Source organism: Ictidomys tridecemlineatus, chromosome 12 (assembly GCF_052094955.1).
Source record: "Ictidomys tridecemlineatus isolate mIctTri1 chromosome 12, mIctTri1.hap1, whole genome shotgun sequence".
Lineage (NCBI taxonomy): Eukaryota > Metazoa > Chordata > Mammalia > Rodentia > Sciuridae > Ictidomys > Ictidomys tridecemlineatus.
Genome location: NC_135488.1, coordinates 106,558,203 through 106,578,751, shown reverse-complemented (window position 1 = coordinate 106,578,751; position 20,549 = coordinate 106,558,203). Strand labels below are relative to the sequence as shown.

General features: G+C 35.0%; 1 protein-coding gene across 2 annotated transcripts in view; it reads right to left on the bottom strand.

Annotated features, from left to right (window-relative positions):
* Wdr35 (WD repeat domain 35) overlaps nt 1-20,549 on the bottom strand; it is a 61,237-nt gene that overhangs the window by 3,589 nt on the left and 37,099 nt on the right. For both annotated transcript variants that reach the window (XM_021724659.3, XM_005322615.3), the window contains 10 exons: nt 20,193-20,403; nt 16,801-16,881; nt 12,309-12,445; nt 11,798-12,001; nt 10,933-11,079; nt 10,129-10,261; nt 7,126-7,236; nt 5,839-6,003; nt 4,829-4,969; nt 2,912-3,068 (listed from right to left, as the gene is read on the bottom strand). In XM_021724659.3, the coding sequence (XP_021580334.2) occupies nt 2,912-3,068; nt 4,829-4,969; nt 5,839-6,003; nt 7,126-7,236; nt 10,129-10,261; nt 10,933-11,079; nt 11,798-12,001; nt 12,309-12,445; nt 16,801-16,881; nt 20,193-20,403 (1,487 nt within the window). The remainder of the gene's footprint in view (nt 1-2,911; nt 3,069-4,828; nt 4,970-5,838; nt 6,004-7,125; nt 7,237-10,128; nt 10,262-10,932; nt 11,080-11,797; nt 12,002-12,308; nt 12,446-16,800; nt 16,882-20,192; nt 20,404-20,549) is intronic.

The window sequence follows — 20,549 nt, the reverse complement described above, 5'->3', positions numbered from 1 at the left end:
CCAGTTAGACTTTTTCACAGACCCATTGCTAATGAAAACAAAAGTAGAAATAAACTACAAATATTTAGAGCATAAGGAAGAAAACTAAGAATCTTTGGAAAGATTGCCAGTAAATAGATGGAACTGGAGACTAACATGCTAAGTGAAAGAAGCTGATCCCAAAAAACCAAAGGTGGAATGTTCTCTCTGATATGTGAATACTGACACACAATGAGGGGTGGGGTAGGAAAGAACTGAAGTACCTTGGATTAGACAAAGGGAAATGAAGGGAAGTGAGAAGGGATGGGAGTAGAGAAGACAGTAGAATGAATCAGATCAGACATGACTTTCCTCGTGTATGTGAATGCACAACCAGTAAAACTCCACGTCCTGTACAACCACAAAAATTGGATCTAATAAGAATAAATTATATTCCATGTATGTATAATATGTCAAAATACACTCTACTGTTATGTATACCTAAAAAAAACAAATTTAAATTTTTTTTAAATAAGGCCACAAAATAAAAGACATGCAGGACAACTGCAACCTAAAAAAAATAATCTTTGTAAAGAAAAACAGATACAGTGGAATGCAATAGGCATCATTACCTTAGGTACAAGTATGAAGACACTAATGGTGTGACTCTACTTTGTGTACAACGAGAGACTTGAAAAATTAGGCTCTATATGTGTGCTATGAATTGAAATGCATTCTGCTGTCATGTACAACAAATTAGAATAAATAAATTTTTAAAAATACAGATACACTAATGGTTTTTAAAAACTGATTCTTCTGGATGAAAAAAATCACAAATAAATTATCGATACCAATATTAATATATTAACTTAAAGCAATGCTAACACAAAGTCCAACAGGACTTCACCGAAACAACTCCTACCCTCAAAAAGATTATGAAGTTGATCTGGATGAACTAATATAAGAAAATACCCTTTAAAAAGAAGGGCAATAGCTTAAATCCCAGATTTTGAAATTTAAAAATAAATACAAGCACAGTGCCAGCACAGAAATACATAAATAGAAAATAATAGTCTAGGAAGGGATTAGATACATAAATTTAATTTCATAAAGGGAGAATTTCAAATCTTCGAGGGAAGAATACATGTTTAATAAGTGATTTTCAGTTAACTAAGAAGTTACAATAAAATATAATATGTAATAACTTTTACTTATTAAGCATGACTCCTAAGTGAAAAATATGAAATCAGACTGACAGAAAAGGCTGTATCAAAACTCACTATTAATATCATCATCATGCTGTCACTACTCATGAAGTCTAGGTACCGTAACAAGTGATTTTTTCTTTTCAGGAACTTCTCTCTTCATCATTAAAACAATGAGAGGAAGATACTATTACTTCCACTTTACATAAAAAAGAAATTACCGCCCAGTGGTGGCTCACACCTATAATCCCAGCGGTTCATAAGGCTGAGACAGAAGGATCATGAGTTCAAAGCCAGGCTCAGCAAAAAAGTGAGGCACTAAGCAACTTAGTGAGACCCCGTCTCTAAAAAAAATACAAAATTAGGGCTGGGGATGTGGCTCAGTGGTTGAGTGCCCTTTAGTTCAAACCTGGGTACCAAAAAAAAAAAAAAAAAAGAGAGAAGAGAGAAACACTACAGCTGGAAAAAGCTAAATAATGAAGTTATAACTGCTGGGGAAATCAACATATATGATAGAGGCTTGTTATATATAATCTCTTAAGAGTTCTTACACAAATAGTGAAAACATGAAAATAGTGAAAACATGACTGCTATCATGTCAAGCTAAAACATCAGTAATGTCACAGTAATATCACTATAGAATTATAGAAATATTCAAATAAGAGAATTCTCTCTAAGATTTTTTAAAAATAATTCCACCAGAATGCAGATTAATGATTACTCAGGATTAGCGAGTGATATGCGCTTGGTGATAATATGAGCAGCAGATGAGTGATATCACAGTGGCCCACCCAGTGCAGTGGGGAGGGCCCACGGGAGAAGTGTGTTGAAGAACAATTTTTTTTTTGCACTGCTGTCATGTCAAGCTAAAACAGCAGTAATGTCACAGTAATATTTTAACCATTCATATGCTTTGGTTTATAACATAGATCTCATAATTAGTTCTTAGGATTTAATATATTTAAACTCCAGCATACTGTTAAGCCAAAATAAGTTCTAGATTCAGATACTACATGCAAATAATTTTCTATAAATTATAATCCATAAGTAGCATGGAATATTAGATGACTATTAAAAGTGATACAGATCTATGTTTACCAATGAGAAAAGATAATTACAACATACTGATGCTGGTATGATGAAACATCTGAAAGGAAGTTTACCCAAAGGTCAGTGATGATCATCTCTGACTTACAACATTATTTTATAAATTATTATTATTTATATTTATTATATTATTATATTAATATATGATATTATTTATTATTATAATTTTTGGTTGAATAATTAAGAATCATTTTATAAAAGCAAGATAAATACATAGAAATGTATACAACATGAAAATGTCTTATATCATTATTTTTTAAAAGTAAACAAAATTATGCCCTCTTTCACTCCCAATATTATAAAAAGAATGTTTTTAAAAGTTTTATATAGATACAGATATCTCCAAAAGGATAGAGTCTGGCTTTGAATGGACAGCATATAAATACTAGATGCATTCTTTTGCTTATCTCAAACTTCTGATATTTCTATGCACTGTATGTGCTACCTTTGACATATTAAAAATATTTTTAAACTTCAAAAAGGGGAATGAACAAAATAATATATACAATAATCCAAACATATAAAAATAAATCCATTGCAAAAATGTTATCAAAACTAAAACAAAGACAAGCTGAAGGAATTGGCCCTTCACTCAATTTAAAATTTTTCGGACAAACTATATACATAGTTGAAATGCCCACCTGTCTTCAGTGCAGTGTCAACATAGCCCTCGTAGAGCTGCCTCTGCGCAAGGATAAAGAAGTGGTAAGCCTCAGCCCCTCTCCAGGCATTGTCTGTGAAGCGACTAGTTGTAGACAGAACTTCCTCTTCCAGCAAACCAGCCAAAGCAGAAGTGGCCTTCGAGAAAAGCAGACAGCACTCTGGGTCAGCTCAAACACACACCATGCCAGCTACCACACAACCTCGTCATTACAATGAAGGTAACCTCTGAAACTGGCAGGAGCATATCTAAAGGACCAGATTTATGATTATAAAACTTTTTTATGGATTTTTTCCATTATAATTCATATTTTGTTAAACTGGTATGATCAAATCTTAAAGTAGGATTGATTAAATTTAAGTTGATATGAGATCCATTTACACATTAAAATAATATACATATTCTAAAAAAGATTTCTGTATTTGTTGTTTTTGTCTCTGGTGCTGGGAATTGAACCCAGGGCCTCGCACATTCAAAGCAAGCATTCACAACTGAGCTACATCCCTAGGCCCTAAGAAAGTTTTTTAAAATTCTCTGATTAGAAAGGAAGATTTACTAGGTAAGTAAAAAACTTAACACCAAAAAAACAAATAATTCAATCAATAAATGGGCTAAAGAACTGAACAGACACTTCACAGAAGAAGAAATACAATTGATCAACAAATATATGAAAGTGTTCAACATCTCTAGCAATTAGAGAAATGCAAATCAAGACTACGCTAAGATTTCATCTCACTCCTGTCAGAATGCAATCATCAAGAATACAGGCAACAATAAATGTTGGCAAGGATGTGGTGAAAAAGCTACACTCATACATTGCTGGTGGAACTGCAAATTGGTACATCCACTATGGAAAGCAGTATGGAGATTACTCAGAAAATTGGGAATGGAACCACCATTTGACTCAGCTATCCCACTCCTTGGTTTATACCCAAAGGACTTAAAATCAGCATACTATGGTGATGCAGCCACATCAATGTTTATAGCAGCTCAATTCACAATAGCTAGACTATGGAACCAACCTAGGTATCCCTCAATAGATGAATGGATAAAGAAAATGTGATATATATATTCAATGGAATATTACTCAGCTTTAAAGAAGAGTAAAATTATGGAATTTGCCAGTAAATGGTTGAGTTTGAGTAAATCATGCTAAGCGAAATAAGCCAATCCCACAAGACCAAAGGCCAAATGTTTTCTCTAATATGTGGATGCTAATTCACAATAAGGCAGGGGCACTAGGGAAGAATAGCATTAACTTATATTAGGTAGAGGGAAGTGATAGGAGGGAAGGGGAGGGAATATGGGGATAGAAAAGATAGTAGAATGAAATAGACATTATTACTGTATGTATATATGTGACTACATGACCAATATGATTCTGCAACATGTACACTCAGAAAAATGAGAAATTATATCCCATCTATATATGATATATTGAAGTTCATAAATGCATTCTAATGTCATGTATAACTAATTAAAACAAATTTTAAAAATTTAAATAAATAAAGCAAAGACTACATATTTTTCATGTTGAAAATAATTTTTAATATTTCTAAGTAGAAATTTCTAAATTTGAATACCAATTTTAAATCAGTCGCACTGTACTTTGTGTCATTTAAAAGAAATAAATGCAGGGGGCTGGGATTGTGGCTCAGCAGTAGCTTGCTCGCCTAACATGGGCGAGGCGCTGGGTTTGATCCTCAGTACCACATTAAAAAAAAAATAAATTAAATAAAAGTATTGTGTCCAACTACAACTAAAAAATAAATATTTTAAAAACAAAAAGAAAGAAATGCAGTTGTACAAATTAAAGGGCTTGTCTATAAAGAAAGGTTCGCCCTAAGCCCTTGAGAGGATCTGATGTCATTTCAAGCTACACAGTGCTCCACCTTACCTCTGAATTCTTCCCTTTCACTTTTCCTCGCTGGGCACTCTTCATCTGCTCATGGTACTGCTCTATAAGTAAGGCTGACAGTACATAGAGCTTCTTCACACGTAAAGGTTTACTTCCTTTCTTTGCCTCTTCATCGGCAATCTTTAAACAGAATTTGGGAAAGATACTTCTTAATCTGTATTTGTACAAATACAATCATTTTCAAAATTAACTGAAATTTGATTATCTAAAAAAGGAAAAAGATCAGTAGGATGGAATATAAATACCAAGTATCTGTGTTTCATATTTTAAAAGCCATTTTCCTTTCCTTATTACTAACATAAATACTCAGTTCTTTCCTTAGTATTCAGCCCATGGAGTTAAACCTATTAACAATCTTGAAATATCTGCTGTAAAATAGCTAAGTCAGAACAAAGAAAGTCATGATAGGATGGGTATCTTCCACAACACAGAGGTTTTATAAATAACATTCCAAATACACAGAGATACAATGGCATTAACATGGTACATCCTTCAGAAGTTTATTTAAATAATTTTGAGGGAAATTTTTCCTTTTTCATTAAATCAAACAGGAAAAAAATAGAATGTAAATTTTTCAGAGATTAATACTGTTCTAGTTAGTTATATTTCCTCCAAATGGATATTATCAAAAGTGTAACATTTGCAAGGACTCAAAAACTCTATTATCAATAGAATTCAACTCCCAATTCAGGGAATGTGTGCTTGGTTGTTCCAGCAAATTCTTTAAGTCTCTGTTAACTTGAGTAATAAATATATAATTGTTTAGGAATCAATAAGTTGCTAATAGTAATAAACACCCTTGTTAGTAAAAGGTAATAATACCAAAACTACACAATTACCTTAAAATTATTACCTTTTACCTAGTCATAAAACCAGAAGTTTGCTATAACAAACATTTGTTTCCAAAGAAAATGGAAAATATGTTCAAAACTATACAAAAACAATTATAACCTGGACAAACCAAATACTCACCAAAATTATTACATTACCTTAAACATCAGTTTAGCAGCATCAAAAAAGTAACTGGCTTTCCGATAGAGTTCTATAGCATCAAGAGTTTTATTCTTTTCCAGTAAGTGAGATGCATACCTAGCTAATAGAGATCCAATTTCTTTCATATTATGACTTTTAGCTAATTCAACAGCTTTGTTCCACTAGGAAAAAAATTATATCATTTAGTCACCCAAGTATTTATTTCACATGTCATAAAATTCACACAATAAGAATTTAAGTTTGTAATAACTGAAGATACTTCTTCAAAATAGAAAAAAATGGCATATGGTTTTAAAAATCACTTAAAATCAGAGAAGCTATAAGTTCTACAAGCTAAATGTGTCAAAAGGATTAAATGATTTAAGACTAATTTAAGAAGTGCACCTGAAAGAGTTTATGATCACATTAATCTTATAATTCTATTTTTTAACATAATGTGAACCAGAAAAGATTCATTTTTTATTCTTTATAGTAAAATAAAATATCTAATTTCAGTTAAGAAAATATCATTTCAGATTTAACATTTAAAACTTATTTTTATACAGTAAATGCAGCTTTATAAAATAAGAAAAATACGAAAAGGACATACTAATAGTCAATAGTTTCTATAATAATTCTGTACTTTCATTTTAATTAAATTTCAGTTCTTAAAAATGTCAAATACATGTTTTCCATAAAGGGAAAGCAAGGGCTGGGGCTGTAGCTCAACAGGAGAACGCTTGCCCTGCATAAATGAAGCCCTGGATTCAATCCTGAGCACCACATAAAAATAAATAAATAAATAAATGTAAAGATATTGTGTCCATCTACAACTAAGAAAAATTTTTAAAAGAAATAAATAAAGGGAAAGGAAAACTGATTTGCCAAAATAAATATTGATAAAGTAACTAGATTCCTTCCTCAGGCAATGACCAACCATTAATTGGTCCTTCTTTGGAAAGAAAACCTAACCCTAAAAAAATGCAGAAAATGGTGAAATTACTTCCAGATAAAAATTTGCCAGACTACAAGCACTGGTTTGTTCATGTTCCTTTATTGAGTTAGAGGGACAATAATGAGTGGTTACCCTTCAAGGTAGCCCTTCAACAAACTCCAACACTTTCTCCAGCTTCAACTCCAAGGGAGACATATCTGGCCGCCTCCTTTCACAAAATTCCCTTCAAACCCTCCAACCCTTGCACTCGCCATAATCTCTACAGGATCATGACAGTGACTTTAATTTTACTTTAACTTAAAAATTCCTAAGACAACCAGCTGCACAGACATAAGTCTCAGCTCCTTACTTGGTTCAGATGTATGCAGGTATCTACAGCTGCCTTTGGTTGATTACATTTCAAAAACGCAGTCACTGCTTGTTCACACATTCCAACTCTCTGAAACATTTGTGCTATTTCCTGTAAGGACAAAACAATACTATCAGATTTCACAGATAAAGGAAATCACTTATATTTTAATTTAGCAAAACTGTGCAGGGACATAAGAAAATTAAATTGGTAGTTAAAGGAATTTTTCTTTTAAACAGATAGGGGCAGAGGCTACAAATCAGAACAGATGTTAAAGCACCTCCAACAAAACCAGTACTTTACTGGAATCTTAACCAGTCTCTGAAAACACTGCACTCCTTTCCTCTCTCAGCTCAGTAACTAGTATATAGAAACATCAAGCTCCAAAACATATCCCACATTAGCAGGTAAAAAGAAGACCTATAAGAGAACTGGTAGTATGTTTGATGGTAATCATTAATTAAAAGCACAAGAAAAACTTTTCCATTCACAGAGCTCTGAAATACCTCTCTAAAGAAATACCCTATGCCAGGCATGCTGGTATACATTTTAGTACATCTATTCATAAAGTCAAGGCTCATGAGGATCACTTGAGCCTAGGAGGCTAGAAGATTAAGACCAGTTTGGAACTGGAATATCCCCCCAAAGACTCATGTGTTGAAGACTTGGTCCCCAGAGCAGCAGTGTTCAGAGATGGGGTTTTAGGAGGCTACTGTACCCTGAGAGTGCTAATGTCATCAAAGACTGAATGGACTATGAGCAGGTGAGAGAAAGTGTAAGAGGTGGAACCTAGCTGAAGGAGGTGGGTCACTAGGAGAGTGCCCTAGATGGGTATATCTTGTCCCTGGACCCTCCCTGGCTGTCTCTGATTCCCAGCTGCCAGCCTGATGTTCTGCCTCACCTCAACCCAGACCAATGGAACTGAGACCTCTGAAAGTGGGAGTAAAATTCAATCTTTCCTTCGTTAAATTGTTCATGTCAGGTATTTTGGTCACAGCCATGAAAAGCTAACACAACAAGCCTGGGTAACAAAGGGAGACCTCCCCCATCTCAAAACAAAATGGGAAATGCCCTAGAGAAACATGTCATTCATCAGTTCAAGAAGCTAGACCCGAACCGCTCCTTTGGGAAGCTGTGACAGGCAAGGAGAACCACCACATCAAATCTGACCTGTTTGGCTATATTCCCCACTTTCAGAAAACCAATTTTTTGTTTGTTTCGGCATTTCTACTTAGCCAAATTGTTTCTCTCTCCACCCTGCCACCCCACTTCCAAAATACTTTTGGAAATATAAAAGTATGTTTTTTTTTAATCCAACTATCTCTTTAAAATAATGCTTCTATTTTTCTGATTAAAAATAATATATTTTAGGCTGGACACAGTGGTGAATGCCTATAATATCAGCAGCTCGGGAGGCAGAGGCAAGAGGATCACAAGTTCAAAGCCAGCCTCAGCAATTTAGCAAGGCACTAAGCAACTCAGTGAGAACCTGTCTCTAAATAAAATACAAGATAGGGCTAGGGATGTGGCTCAGTGGTTGAGTGCCCCGAGTTCAATCCCCAGTGCCTGCTCCCGCCCCCGCAATAATAATAATAATAATAATAATAATAATAATACATTTTAGTAGCAAAAATATTATAAAACATGAAAAAGTAAAGTTACTCATAATCTTATTACTCATAAGTAACCTCATAATAGTCTAGTAATTTCCTAGTATCTTTGTCCTATGAATGTACATGTATGTGTATTCATACATGTATTATGACCATACTATATGTAGTTCTGTATACTGTACTTCCCACTTCAGTATTATATACATCTTTTCATTCTATTAAAAATTCCTCTAAAATGTGATTTAAAATTTATAGTACAACTTAAAATTCATTATCTTAGTCATTTGGTTAGTATTACCATTATAATTATTTAGTATTTTCTTAGTAATATTATTATTCTGGATCCTCTACAGGAACGTTTTTTTTTTTTTTTTACTTCATCAGACACACCTCATAGAGAACACTAAGATAGGTACTCCAGGTGTCCATACCCAATATTCTAAGAAATTTTGTTGTCCTTCCTACTCAAGAAAATACTTAAGATTGAGAACAAAGGTAAATGACAATGCCAGTAAGAAAACTGAATTATCACAACTCTATACTTACCTATTAGTTAACAAACAAAATTTTTGAGGTTGAACTCACAACTAATACATGTCCAGACCCCACAATTTAGAGCTACAACTTCATAGGTATCATACAGCTCAGTGATTTACAAATAAAATATAAACATCTTAACAATATTCAATAATTAATTAAAAGAGGCTTAAAAGGAATATTCAAAAGAAAGAGAACTCTACTTTCAGTTTCTCTCTCTTTTTTTTTTGTACCGGGGATTCAACTCAGGGGCACTCAACCACTGAACCACATCCCCTTCCCTATTTTCTATTTGATTTAGAGACAGGGTCTCACTGAGTTTCTTAGCACCTCACTTTTGCTGAGGCTGGCTTTGAACTCTTGATCATCCTGCCTCAGCCTCCCAAGCTGCTGGGATTACAGACGTGCGCCACCATGCCAGGCTCAGTTTCTCTTATTTGACATTAAATACTTTATTATTAATGAAACCTAATAAATGCTGAGCTATCTTTTTAAACTTAGGTTGCAGCAAATTTCAAATTATTTTCAACCAAACACCTGACAACAGACATTTCATCTGTTAACAGTTCATGTATTCAGCTAACTTTTTAAAACAGTTTTATAAAACTGAAGAAACTATACAAGACTATGTTAAAGTATTAAGAATATAATTGATTTTCTCCTCTATTTTCAAACATTCTATAATACTGATATATTATTTCCTAATTAAAATAAAAGCACTACTCCATATCTAAGAAACTATAAAATTATAGATTTTTAATTTTCTTTATTACAGAGGATATTTCCTGACTATAACATAAAAATTTAATAAAATAACCTATCAATTTCAACAACTAAAATTTGCAATACCTACTGGAAGCAACTTGTGGTTTTCCGGAAGTGAATTGACAAGATTCTCCAATCCCTCATAATCTTCTAACATAAAATAACATTCAGCTAAGCGTTCCTGGTTCCGGCCTTGTACATAATATTGTACAGCATTCAACCTACAAAAAGAAAGAAAGAAAACTTTTTAAACTAATGTGAATCTTAATAAATAAGTCCTTCCACCAAAAATGTTCATTAGATTTACCAATAGTGGTACTATCTAATTCATCATCTTCAGTCACACAATTGCTTTAAAGCATATAAATCAGAGAGGGAAATCTAGAGACTATGTAGCATATTCTAGTTGTAACAGTCTTTGAATACTCTTATGAAATGTTATTTTAATCTAATATACCACTACAGTATCTCCACTGATATAGAAAAAGCACACTGATCAAGATAAAAACTTAAGAATAAAAGCAATGATTCCTGAAAATAATCTATAATAACAAAACAAGCAAATATAAAATACATTTTAACTTTGTTCAAAAATAAATCACATAATATCTTAGATTTACACACCATGATCTCAAACAGTGGAAAAATTCCTGGAGGTAAGTGCAAGTTTTTTGTTTGCTAACTCCAAAGTTTTACAATGCTCATCTCACAACTTCAAGGATCTCTTGCTCTCTAATGTCAATCGAGAGATACCTGAATTTTAAGACTCAGGAGAATGGTCCTCATTTCCCTAGCATTATTTCCAATTCTAGTGGAAATAATGGAAGTCCTCTTACAGTGCCAAAGCTAAGTGTTGTGTGAATGCATGAGGTGCTCCAGATAGGTTACGTACCACTTTTGTCGATCAGCAAAGTAGTCTCCAATAGCACTGTGGGCTTGTTCAAGGAGACTGTCATCTGCATCACCAGATCCAGTTTTCAAGAGCTGGAGTACTCTAAACCAATCTCCTAATTTCAGTCGGAGGCCAATAGCGAGATCTCTGCAACCAATGGCATTCAGTCACTCATCCATTCCACAAATATTTATCAAGTGTCTACTTTTTGTTCGGTATACTTCTAGGTACAGAGAATAGGAACAGATAAGGTAACTCTCCGAACACTTTAGAAACAGCCTGACCAGGTAAGAGGCAATGAATGTGTGTCCCCTCCAAAATTCATGTGGAAATATAATCCTCTTTGTGGTGTCAATAAGAGATGGAGTCTTGTCTTTTCAGGGCTTAAGTTGTATTAAGGATCTTCTGGGAAGATAAATAACATTAAGAAAATATAGACATAATATTTACACCTGAAATTAAGTTTGTACATTATTTTAAATGAATAAGAATGAAAATATAATAACATAACAGTCCATAACACCTTTGATTTTTATTTTATGTTTCCTGACAATGGAAAATTAAATAATGGCCTAAACCAAAAAAAGAGGACCAAAATTATGAGCCGTATGATAAGTGATAAAATCCCCTACTCTGTAGTTCCATCAGTATTTTCCTGCCAAGTGAAAAAGTCTCTATAGTGAATTATTAATAGTAAAAACATAGAAGCAAGCAACCCCCAAATTATAAAAGATAAATTAATGTGTAGAATATCTAGGTTGTATTCCAAACTAAAAATTATTTTTAAAAGAAATGATATGATACATTCACTTTTAAGCTATTATGAACAAAAGTACTTGGTGACACCTGATCCTTTGTCACCTACCTTCTGTCCATATCAAGATACATTCTTTCAGCCTCTTCAAACCTACCAAAGTAGGCCACCACTTCCGCCTGCTTCATTGACTCACTTTGCAGATTTCCCAGGCGCTTCACAAACTTAATGCCTTGGTAATCTTTGCAGCGCACAAATGCTTGCTCTGCAGTGGGCAAATCCAGTTTCTGAAGAGCTGCTTCAGCCAGTAATCGCCTTTATTAAAAAGAAGAAACAGAAAGGCTACTGAAAATTTCTGATAAACAAGCCTTGAACCAGAATTCAATGATTATGCCTATTGCTTCTGGTAAAGCGTGGTGGGAAGTATTTATTTTAGCACATGCAAACATTTTTCATATAACATTGCTAATATTGAGGACTTCCACATCTAAAATGAATTTCTATATTTTCAAAAGAAGAGCAAGAAAAGTCTGTTCCCATCAGGGGGGAGCAGGAGATGACAGAGCTGGGACTTTAAAAGCATGCACCTGACATCTTGAGAAATTTTAGGTTTTTAAAATACCAAAGTCGGGGGTGTGGATTGTCCTCTATGAACTGAGATGCATCTTCAATTCCAACCTTCTCAATTAATGCTCGACTATCTCGAAGAGACCGAATCTCAAAGTTAATTATATAATCCTTGTTTGGATGTTCTGGATTCTAAAAGTAAAAATTAAAACAAAGGATTCAAATAGCTGCTAATAGAACATGTTTCTCTTTTTTTATAATTAAAACAGACCAAAAAAAAATCTACATCTTATGGTAAGCAAAATTGGAAAGAAAAGAAATCCCCATTGTTATGGTTTAGTAATGAGGTATCCCCCAAAAGCTCACGTGTGAGACAATGTAAGAAAGCCTAGAGAAGAACTGATTGGGTTATGAGAGCTTTAATTAATTAATGCATTGATTAATGCATTAATTGCCTGGTAGGGATTAACTGGTTGGTAACTGCAAGCAGGTAGGGTGTAGCTGGAGGAGGTAGGTCACTGGGGCCATTTCTTTGGGGGATATATTTTGTCCATGGTGATGAAAGTCTCTCTCTGCTTCCCTGTGCTGACCCCAGCTGCTTTCTTCTGCCATACAATTCTGCCATGATATTCTACCTCACCTCAAGCCCTGAGGAATGAAGCTGGCTGTCTATGAACTGAGACCTCTGAAAATGAGCCCCAAAATAAATTTTTCCTTCTCTAATTGACAAGTCTTCTTGTCAAGACTTTTGTTCACAGCAGGAAAAAAGCTGACTAAAATACCCATGTTTGGATATTATGAGTTACTTGGAAAACCCCCAACACACAAATTAAGTCTTTCCTGAGCAATCAGCTGCCTATGGAAGAAGTGCACAGTGGTGGAAGGGTCCTTCCCAGATCTGCGTCCCTGTTTCTCTCTGCTTAATTTTTTCCCCCAGGCGATTCTTTTTTCCCCTCCAGAATACTCCCTGCCCTCCACTGGAGCAGAAAACACATGCAGCAGCCTCCACTCTGTCACTCCTTCAGCAACTCTTTCCCTGCCAGAAGCAATAAACTGTTGTTACAGTATTTTCAGGCAGCCAAGAGATGAAAGAAAAAGGGCCAGTTGTCATCACTGCTTTCCTATCATAGTGAAGCAGGCTGACTAACACCACAAAAAAACCGAAGGCCTGCCTTTCAGGAAAGAGCTAGCTAATGGCCAAAGACAGGAAAGGCAGCTATAATTAACTTACTGATATTACACATCCCAAGTAATAGAAGAATGGAGCACACATGGCAATCAGACCATGAGTGCAAAATAGCAGAGGGTGATCTCAGACAGGAGAGTTCTTTGAAAAGGTAAACAGAGCCACAGGCACCAACCCCCCACCCTGCCACGAAGGCACCATAGCTAAAGCTGCAAAGGCGTCTGGGGAACTCCTGAGCACAAAGGAGGAACTGGTAAGGAAAAGGCAGATGATCTGGATTCAAACAACTAAGCTCTAATCCAATCCCATCACTCACTGGCCATGTGCCAACTCCTTCTACACCTCCCCACACACCAGCCCACCCATCCAGGAAGCCTGGGCCCCTCTTCTCCAAACAGAAACCCAATCGTGTCCCTCCACTGCTTCCCCACTGACTCCAGGATAAAGTGTAAACACAAGAACCAGGCTTCAGGGTCCCTGAAGACCCACCCCAACCTCGGACTCCCAGCCTCATTTCTGCCAGTGCTACTAATTGTATATGCCAGCTTGGAAGCCTCATCACTTGGAACCAAGTTATGCCTCTGCCAATTGCTAACTGGGTGACACTGGCAAATTAGCTTCTCTCTCCAAGCTCCACCTTTCATCCCCAAAAAAAGCAGAGAAAGTAATCAAATCTGCATCCTAGAATTGTGAGGATTAAGAGAGAACACTCAAGGGGCTGGGGTTGTGGCTCAGCAGTAGAGCACTCACCTAGCACGTGCAAGGACCTGGATTCGATCCTCAGCACCACATAAAAATAAATTAAAATAAAGAATATTGTGTCCATAAAAAATAAATAAATAAAGGTATTGTGCCAACTACAAGTAAAATATAAATAATTTTAAAAAGAGAGAGAGAACACTCAGACCTTGTGCACAAGGTTCAGCCATGCTATTCACATTATTCCCAGTCTGAGAACTGACCCAATATTCTCTACATCAGAGCTTTGAACAGGAACACCCTCTGGCGAATCAGCACCACTAAACCTCTTCTGGTTGCTGAATTCCTGGTCTATCTCCCCTGAAGCCAGATTCATTTAAATATAAGAATCAACAACTGAAAGTTAGGCTTACAAAACAAAATTACTGGCTCTTTATCAATATTTCCCAAATCAATGGTTAGATGAACTTTGGATAAGCCATTTTACTCACCAAGAGCCTTCCTCATCCAAAAAAGAGGTATGTGTAATACCTACCAGGTACATTATAATGACAAACAACAAATTTAACACCTCATTTGAAGGTACCATAGTAAACATTAACCCCTTCCTTTTTCTTTAATATTTCCTCTTCTCTCATCCTCCAAAAAAACTTCTCTATTATTCTTAAAACTATGCTTGAATGAGTCTGTGGTCCAGCTAATCCACAACCCTGGGTGAAAAAGAACCCAGAGAGAAGTATGACCATATTCTTTGGTAAACTTTGCCTGTAGTAAGCCAAGTAGGTAAGGAGCCATCACAGAAAATTTGGTTGTAGTTACAAATTAACTCCCCACCTCACCCCTATTCTTTCTCAAAAAACTGGGCACCAACACTGCAGGCAGTCTATCCTAACACTAGTGTATCCACAATCTTGGAGTACACCTAACCAATTGAAATACATATTTTCTGAAACACTTCAGACAATCACTAGATACAGTGATGCATTTTCAAACATTGTAGAAGTTAATACAATCAGCAACTATGAGCCCTTCTTAAAAAACATTACTAATGATGAAATCCAGCCAACTAAAAGACTAATCAAAATTAAGAACTCATGTATAGAGAAAATATAGTAAAAAAAAAAAAAAAAGACTAGTACTGTGAATTCATTTAAATATAAGAATCAACAACTGAAAGTTAGGCTTACAAAACAAAATTAAAATGTTCTGAATTTTGACAATGTGAACATAATAATATGGCTAACAAAAAAGGGGAGAAAACAAAAGAATGTCATCTTTCAAAATGAAAAGTCAATCCATCCTATTAAAAATTAAAATATAGTTTAAACTGATAACTTAGTTTTCCACAAATTTTCTTCTTAAACTTGGGGAAATGATATTTTTTGTAGTGAAAAAGAAATTACCTAAAAGGCCAGAATGATTTTATTAACTTTTAGATTTCTTAATTAAAATTAAATTCAGCCAGGCATGTGGTAAACACCTGTAATCCCAGAGACTCCAGAGGATGAAGCAGAAGGATCTCAACTTCAAACCCAGCATCAGCAACTTAGTGGGGCCCTAAGCAATTTAGCAAGACTCTATTTCAATATTTAAAAAATAAAAAAAAAAAAGCTGAGAATGTGGCTCAGTATTTAACACCTCTGGGTTCAATCTCCAGTACCTATCCCCAAAATTAAACTTGACACTAAAATTGTGGATTACACAATGATTTCATTTTTAGAAAGTTACTTCTGTTCCTCTATCTAACCTATCAAATCTGTCCCTCCACATATGGCTCATAGCTATACGGAATGGTAATAGTAATTATGAAAAAAGCTATCTGGTGGGATTTTAGGTGCTTTTTAAAGTCTTCCTCTTCAGCAATTTTCTATATTGCTTGAATTCTATATAATAATATCCACCACTTATTAGAAAGTGATAAAGTCATTATTCATTTTTTAAAACTCAGTGTAACAAACACTTCCTGAGAACCAAGTATATAGCAGACCCTTGCTGGATGCTGGGTACTCAAGAAGCTTACTGTCAAAGCATTAATTGCACAAAAACAGGTGAGACACTTCAGCTACCTTAGGTGGACTTTACCCACCTATGTCTCTGTTTTTAAAGGATACAGGCAAAATCACATCTTCTAAAAAGAGTTCCCAAAACCTAAGTCTTTTGGAAAAGAGGTCAAGACAAACAAAAAGACTATTTCCCAGCACAAGTGAGGAAAGGGGGAATAGATATTCTCTGATGTTCTCACTTGTTTTACAGATTATATACCTTAAATAAGACGAGATCTCTCTCCTTATCTTTGCAGAAGTGCTACCCACACACAAAAGAGCCGGTCAACATGGAAAGCACACAATCCTAGGGTGCAACAGACTCAGACTCCTTCTGATGTTTGACTGCTGGCAGCTTCTTGAGCTTCATCCTTTTCTCCCTCCCCTTCTGCCTCACATGGGCAAGCTGAAACGCACAGGTGCTCCCTCCTTTGGGGCCAGCCAGAGATTCAAACCATATTAGCCCCTACCCATGGGAATCAAAGCACAATGAACAGAGCAGGGTTGGACCCCAGATCTGTCTGACCTCCGAGTCCCCACTTTATCTGAGATGTCTGACCACCTGTTCAAACACGAATCCCAGTTAAGCTGGCAAAAGAAATATAACTTTTTTAAATTACCTTTAATATCTCATCCAACAGGACAGATTTGATTTCTAAATCCTCAAAGTTACAAATATATCCAGAGGTCTGAATGGGTTCCTTTAGAGACAAAAACAAATGTTAATGTTTCTTCATGCAAAATGTCGCCTCCTTTAAGGAATCTGATTTTAAATTTTATCATCAAAACATTCAAACCAACAAAAAAGTAGAGAGAATACCATTACCACCATATATCCATCACTTAAATAATTACTAACATTTTAATAAATACACTTTGTTTAATCTTTTGGCAGAAGTATTATAAAGTAAATTACAGATATCATGACATTTCACCCCTAAACACCCTTAAGTACATTTCTCTACAAAATGAGGACATTTAATTCTTAGTAAAACCAATAAATACTATATTTGTATCATAGTACATCCATGACAATAATACCATAACATACTGAAAAGTCTGTCTTCTGTAACATAAGTAGAGAATGTTCCTGACATATCTCCTACACAAGATTTTATTTGCAAATATGTAAATACATCTGTTATATGTCTATCTCTACCCTAATATTATGCAGGCTTATAGAAAGAAAGTATAAGAAATGCATACTGTAATGTAAAGTAGCTTCCCTAAATCCTTAGTAGAAAAAAATAGGTATCAATACCAAAATAAATAAACTGCTAATATATTTAATACCTTTATGAATAATATAAAAGAAATAGGATATGTTATAAATAATAAGAGATGTAAATAATATCAAAATATAATTTTTAAGAATATACCTGCAGATATATAACATATAATTATACTATACAATACAATAATATGAAACTAAGAAGTAAAAATGGATTCACATTTAGTTTAGTATGTCTAAGTTTAAGAATGAGGTTGTTGTATGCACAGTAGATGTGCCCAATCAACCAATTATCTTTTATTTTCCAAAATTCATTATTCATTCATTTATACCTCAATTGATTATAAAGTTTCAGATCAATGGTCTATAAAGCTAAGCAGTATGCAAGATATTTCTATTTATCAAAATATCAAAAAGAGGGCTGGGGTTGTGGCTCAGTGGCAGAGCACTTGCCATGCACATGTGAGGCGCTAAGGTTCAATCCTCAGCACCACATAAAAATAAACAAAATAAAGAAATTAAAATATATATATCAAAAAGACACTATCTATAAAGTTTTCCATGCTGTTCCAAGAAACCTGCTTCCCTTACCCAGCACTAACTCAGAAGGTCTCACAACTCATGTAATACCACAGGCATTCTCTACTTTTCAATCTTGCACATTGTAACATACTGGAGTTTGGATATACCTAATTAAGTGGCTTGAGGTATTATACAATCCACTTTTAGCTACCCCTCACAGATTGGACAAGTATAATAAAAGTTTCTTGACAAAAATTTGTGAACTCAAGATAATATTGGTAATGCAAGTGCAAGCAAATGGAAAGGCAGAACTGACTGCTCTGGCATGCCCAGTATAAGCCTTAGGTCAGCCACACTACAGTGTGAAAACAGGGACATTCTCTCCTGTCCTCACAGGGACAAAAATATATTTGGTTTTAACTGTTAAACAATAGCTCATCTCCTGAATGATAATACCAACTACTATGTCCTGAAGTTATATACTCTTCTGTAGTTCTGCAGATCTGTTAAATTCTTTCCTGGACTGGGACTGTGGCTTAGTGGTAGAGCACTTGCCTGACATGCACAAGGCCCTGGTCAATCCCCAGGACACCATGAACATACATACACACATACCAAAAAAAAAAAAAATCTGCTTTTAGAAGTTTGTTTTTACATATCAATAAGCATCTAGAGGATGATTACTTATAACTAAACAAGCAGGGACCAGAACAAGCCAGTGTCTTCATGAAAGAACAGAAGCACAGAACAGCATCGTTTATTTAAAAAAAAAAAAAATCTAGACAGAGAAGGTTGTTCAAAAAAAATTCATCTAGCTTTAAATCTAATAGAAATTGAACTTCATGCCAAACCCCAAAATAAACTCAAATAACGAAAATAATATTTTTTAAAAAATAAAGGCTGTTCTGTTAGAACTACTTAAGAAACACTTTCCACTAGGCAAAAATTTCACTTGGTGCTAGATTGGCCACATGTGCTCCACACATTAAGAGCAGCCAGCCATAACAAACACTCACTTCTCCAGGCATATGATTTCCAGCTTAATGTGAGTGGAGCCAAGGATAGAAAAAAGGACTCTAACATTCAAAAAGTATTCCATTCCCATCTTCAAGGTTATCCTGTGGTTACCTGTCAAATTTCTATAATTGTTTTGTGGCAAGGGTCAAATGCCCCTTAAGTCCTGGGCAAAAGCCCATGCTTGCAGGTCAAATGTGGCAGTCCCAAATGTCTCTTCCTTTGAACAATTCCTCAGGGTCTAAGAATTACAAAGGCCCTCAGACTTCCTAAAGCTTTAACAGAGCCTTTCACATCAGGTTATTTGCCAAAGATCCTGAGTAGGGCTAAATGGGGAAATGTAAAAATAATTTAGGATATTAAAGGGGCCAACAGCTTAACCACTAAACAAATCACCACACAAAATCTTTGGCAGCTCAAGGGCCAAACATACAATTTCTTCCAAAGGAAGCTATCAGTGCAAACAGAAATGAACAACGCAAAGCATTTATTAACTTGCTCCTCTTATTATTTCCCCCAGTGAAGTACAACAGAAAATTCCAAATTGAAAATCATTACTAATTTACATATTGTTTAAAAGATTTATCTTCTTGATTAGGGCAAAAGTGGAAAATCAAAACATAAGCATAAAAATCAGAGAAAAGGGATTCCTGATACCAAGAGAGAAAAGAGAATCAGAATCCACCTAGCATATTTGCAAGAATATCTGGGTTAAGAAAGAGCCTGGATTAATGGGTGACATGGTGAATATATAAGAAAGACAAGGTCCCTGTGAAACTAGACTCAGGGAGAAGACAATGAAAGAACAAGGCAACTTTAAAGCTATATTTTTTGGGTTAGATTTTTAAAAGAAATTTTAGCAAATAAGGCTATTGATTTTCTTTTTTCTTTTCCTCTTTGAATTTTGATTAAGAAAAAGACCATCTAGTGACCATAATTCTGTCTTTTAAGAAAAAAACAGATGTGCCTTGGTGGTAGAGTGCCCCTAAGTTCAATCCCCCATTACAAAAAAAAAAAAGAACAGATAAATGCTTAGGCAGTATCTTTCAGAGAAAGAACATCTAAAAGATGAGTATTATTCACACTTCAGATCAAATATTTTTAACCTCCACAGAAATGTGTTTACTTTCACAAATTTACATAGCCAACACCAATGAACCTCTTAAAGAAACAAAGGAGAAATATCCAGATTTTGATCTTTGGCTCATTATTTCTGGACTGTTAGCACTCGTTTCTTGTTTTTACCTCAGGATCCAAGTTTCTGAAAACATACATTCTTGTCTTCTCCATCATTGCAAACAAATCAGGATTATCCTTGGCCCACTTCATATCCCAGACATCTCTCCTCTCCAATTTTAACAGCTCGCCGACTACTTGCTGTCCTGTACGGTCTGTTACCCGAGCGTCCAAGTCAAAGAACACTAGAACTCCTGAGATGTCCATGATAGCAAGACGACTACAAAAGATGCCATCAGGGAAAGAGAAACAAATGTGAAATTACCATCTTAAGTACAGCCTACAACCATTATTCAAAATCAGTTTATCAAAAACCTGAAACATGGGGCTAGGGTTGTGGCTGGGGCTGGGGTTGTGGCTCAGTGG